Raw genomic sequence first — 3,134 nt, forward strand, 5'->3', positions numbered from 1 at the left:
CTTCCTGACTGTGATTCTAGAATGGCCGCTGTCCTGAGCTGACCACACATGTGACGGCAACCTCTGGCCCCGGGAACCCGAGAGGGGGTCCTGGTAATGCGGGACCTGGGTGTTGGGGTCTGAGAATACAAGAAGGGGGTCCTCCTTCCGACCAGACCTCCTGCACATCCCGGTCCCTCTGGACCCTGGTGGCAGCCCCGTGACCACGTCCTCGTCAACGGAAACGGGACAGAAGCCACGTGTGATCTGTACCCGCCCCTGTGTGGGTGCCGTGAGCCCCCCCCCCTCCAAGGGCGTGAGGAGCCACCAGGAAGGATGCCGGGTCATCGAATGAATTCCCGGGACCCGTAAATGAGACCTCATCTGGCAGTAGGGTCTCTGCTGATAAGGTGTCTCAGAATGGTCAGAGAGAAGTCACTCTGGGTCAAGGGGGCCCCGTGCATGCTCCCAGTGACAGGGACCTTAGAAGAGACGGAGGAGGAGACACAGACACAGAGGAGAAGCCACGTGGGGACAGAGGCAGAGACGGGAGGGAGGCGGCCACCAGCCCCGGGGGACACCTTGGAGCCCCAGGAGCTGGGAGAGGCAGGGGGGACACTCCCTGGAGCCCCCAGAAGCACTCTGTGATAACAGCCACAGCTGACAAAGACGGCACCCCCAGGAGAAGCCCCAGTCCCCTCCCACCGAACACAAACCACCCACGCCCGCCCCCTACCTCTACCCACCCCCTTGAGGAAGGAGCTGACTTGAGCAGGGTTATGAACTGCTGTGGACATAACCTCAGCTCACATCATCTGGGCTGTCGCCATGGCCCAGAGCGGTCGTGGACGAGCTTTTTGGGTTTAGAAAATATCTCCTTCTTCCTAAGCTTCTCAGGTGATATAAGATTATTCCCCTCGGTGTTAAAAAAAAAAACAAAACAACAACAATGGAGACTCTTTAGACCAGCGGTCCCCAACCTTTCTTGGGCCACGAACCCCGGTTTCATGTCAGAAAATATTTTCACGGACCGGCCTTTAGGGGGTGGGGACGGATCAATGGATCACGTGACCGAGACAAGCGTCAAGAGTGAGTCTCAGACAGATGGAACAGAGGGAATCTGGTCATTTTTTTAAAAAAAAAATAAAACATCGTTCAGACTTCAATAGAAATAAAACGGAAATAATGTAAGTAATTTATTCTTTCTCTGCGGACCGGTTCCAAATGGCCCACGGACCGGTACCAGTCCACGGCCCCCGGGGGGTTGGGGACCACTGATTTAAAACGAAGGTGCTGCCCCCAAGGGACCATTTTGCACATCGAATGCCCCAAACCTCTGGACGCTAAAATACGACAGAATGACCTCTGCACAGGGGGGGGGGGGGGGGGGGGCACAGCCGCCTGGTGTCCCCAAGCACTGCTGTTTGCAAAGGTGACCAGACAGCAGATATGTGACCACTAGACGGTCAGCTACAGGAATGAAGACTAAACACATTGTTTAGAATCAGCGTCACCGTGGCCCTGGCCGGTTGGCTCAGTGGTAGAGCGTCGGCCTGGCGTGCAGAAGTCCCGGGTTTGATTCCCAGCCAGGGCACACAGGAGAAGCGCCCATCTGCTTCTCCACCCCTCCCCCTCTCCTTCCTCTCTGTCTCTCTCTTCCCCTCCGGCAGCCGAGGCTCCATTGGAGCAAAGATGGCCCGGGCGCTGGGGATGGCTCCTTGGCCTCTGCCCCAGGCGCTAGAGTGGCTCTGGTCGCGGCAGAGCGTTGCCCCGGAGGGGCAGAGCATCACCCCCTAGTGGGCAGAGCGTCGCCCCTGGTGGGCGTGCCGGGCCGATCCCGGTCGGGCGCATGCGGGAGTCTGTCTGACTGTCTCTCCCCGTTTCCAGCTTCGGAAAAATACAAAAAAAAATAAAAGAATCAGTGTCACCGTGCCAGGTCACCGGCAGCCATAGCAACGGCTCCCTGCTGCGGGTGTCACCGTCCCCGGTCCCCTTCCCCATAAACACACGTCAGCTTTGTCTCCGCAGGGGGGAGGGACCCTCTCTGGGCTCCCGCCTGAATCGGGGCTTCCCGAGTCGCTGTTTTTATAGATCTCAGAGAAAAGCGGTTGCCCCTCGCTGTGAAAGACCCTGCCATTTGGGGGTGCACACCCGTCCTTTCTCTTACTGGGCACAGAGGTGGCCCCGGTCCTTGGCCCCCTGGGGAGAGAACCCGGGCCCATCCAAGACGCCGTCGTCCGAAGGCACCCTGGGTCCAGTGAGCGACCTGTCACTCTAGCCAAAGCGCGGCCTCCTCGGTGAATAAAATCAAAGTTCTCGTGGTTCTGGGGACCAAAGTGTCCACATGTCCGCTTCTCTCCAGGGGGCTCAAGGAAGCATCTGTTGCAGGCTTTGCCCCGAGCCTCTCGGGAACGCCCCCCAATTCTTTGTTTTGTGGCTGCATCCACCCCAAACCGTGTCCCCTGAGCCCGTGCCTTGGGTGGCAGGTCCCCTCCGTTTCTATGAGGGACCAGTCTCATTGTACGATGAGGACCTCATCACCCTTGTACAAACTCTCTCTGTTCCCAAACGTGTCACCTCCCCGGTTTCCCGGAGGCTGGGACTTGGGCGTGTGAATCGGGTCGGGACGGGATTCAACCCCGGGGCGGGGGGCATGGTTCTCCCCCAGGGTCCTTTCCCCTCCCAGGAACAGGACGGCATCCGGCATCGGCGGATGGGAAGGAATCGATTCTAGACGCTGAGGCCACCCCAAGTCCCCGGGCACCCTGACCCAGTCACAGTCTTGATTTTGTAGGGCATCGCCCCCCCCCAGGGGTGGGGGATGGACGAGGTGAGAGGCAGCCGGGAAGCCCCGTGTTACCCGCTGTCGCTGCCCCGGGCGGGGGGGCTCTCTCTACGGACACGCGGTCCCGACAGCTTCACCCGAACGCCGTTACAGACGTGTGTGCAGGCCGGGGGGCCGGGGTGCCTACCGTGGTCCGTGTGCGGCAGGTGGGACGCGGGTGTGGATGTCAGGAGCAGGGCCAGGCTGAGCAAGGCCATGGGGAGGTGGCCCCCGCGGGCGGGAGGGGGTGAGCTGGAAAAGAGGGAAAAGAAACAGGGTGTGGGGGTGGGTGTGGCTTTGGGGGTGCAGGAAGGGGAGGCAGGGGTGTTTG

General features: G+C 60.1%; 1 protein-coding gene across 2 annotated transcripts in view; it reads right to left on the minus strand.

Moving 5' to 3' along the window:
- IL3RA (interleukin 3 receptor subunit alpha) overlaps positions 1–3,054 on the minus strand; it is a 24,562-nt gene extending 21,508 nt beyond the window's left edge. For both annotated transcript variants that reach the window (XM_066356148.1, XM_066356147.1), the window contains exon 1: positions 2,952–3,054. In XM_066356148.1, coding sequence (XP_066212245.1) covers positions 2,952–3,021 — 70 coding nt within the window. In that variant the 5' untranslated portion in view covers positions 3,022–3,054. The remainder of the gene's footprint in view (positions 1–2,951) is intronic.
- Positions 3,055–3,134: the final 80 nt, after the last annotated feature.

This window comes from Saccopteryx leptura, chromosome X, assembly GCF_036850995.1.
Source record: "Saccopteryx leptura isolate mSacLep1 chromosome X, mSacLep1_pri_phased_curated, whole genome shotgun sequence".
NCBI classification, from domain to species: domain Eukaryota; kingdom Metazoa; phylum Chordata; class Mammalia; order Chiroptera; family Emballonuridae; genus Saccopteryx; species Saccopteryx leptura.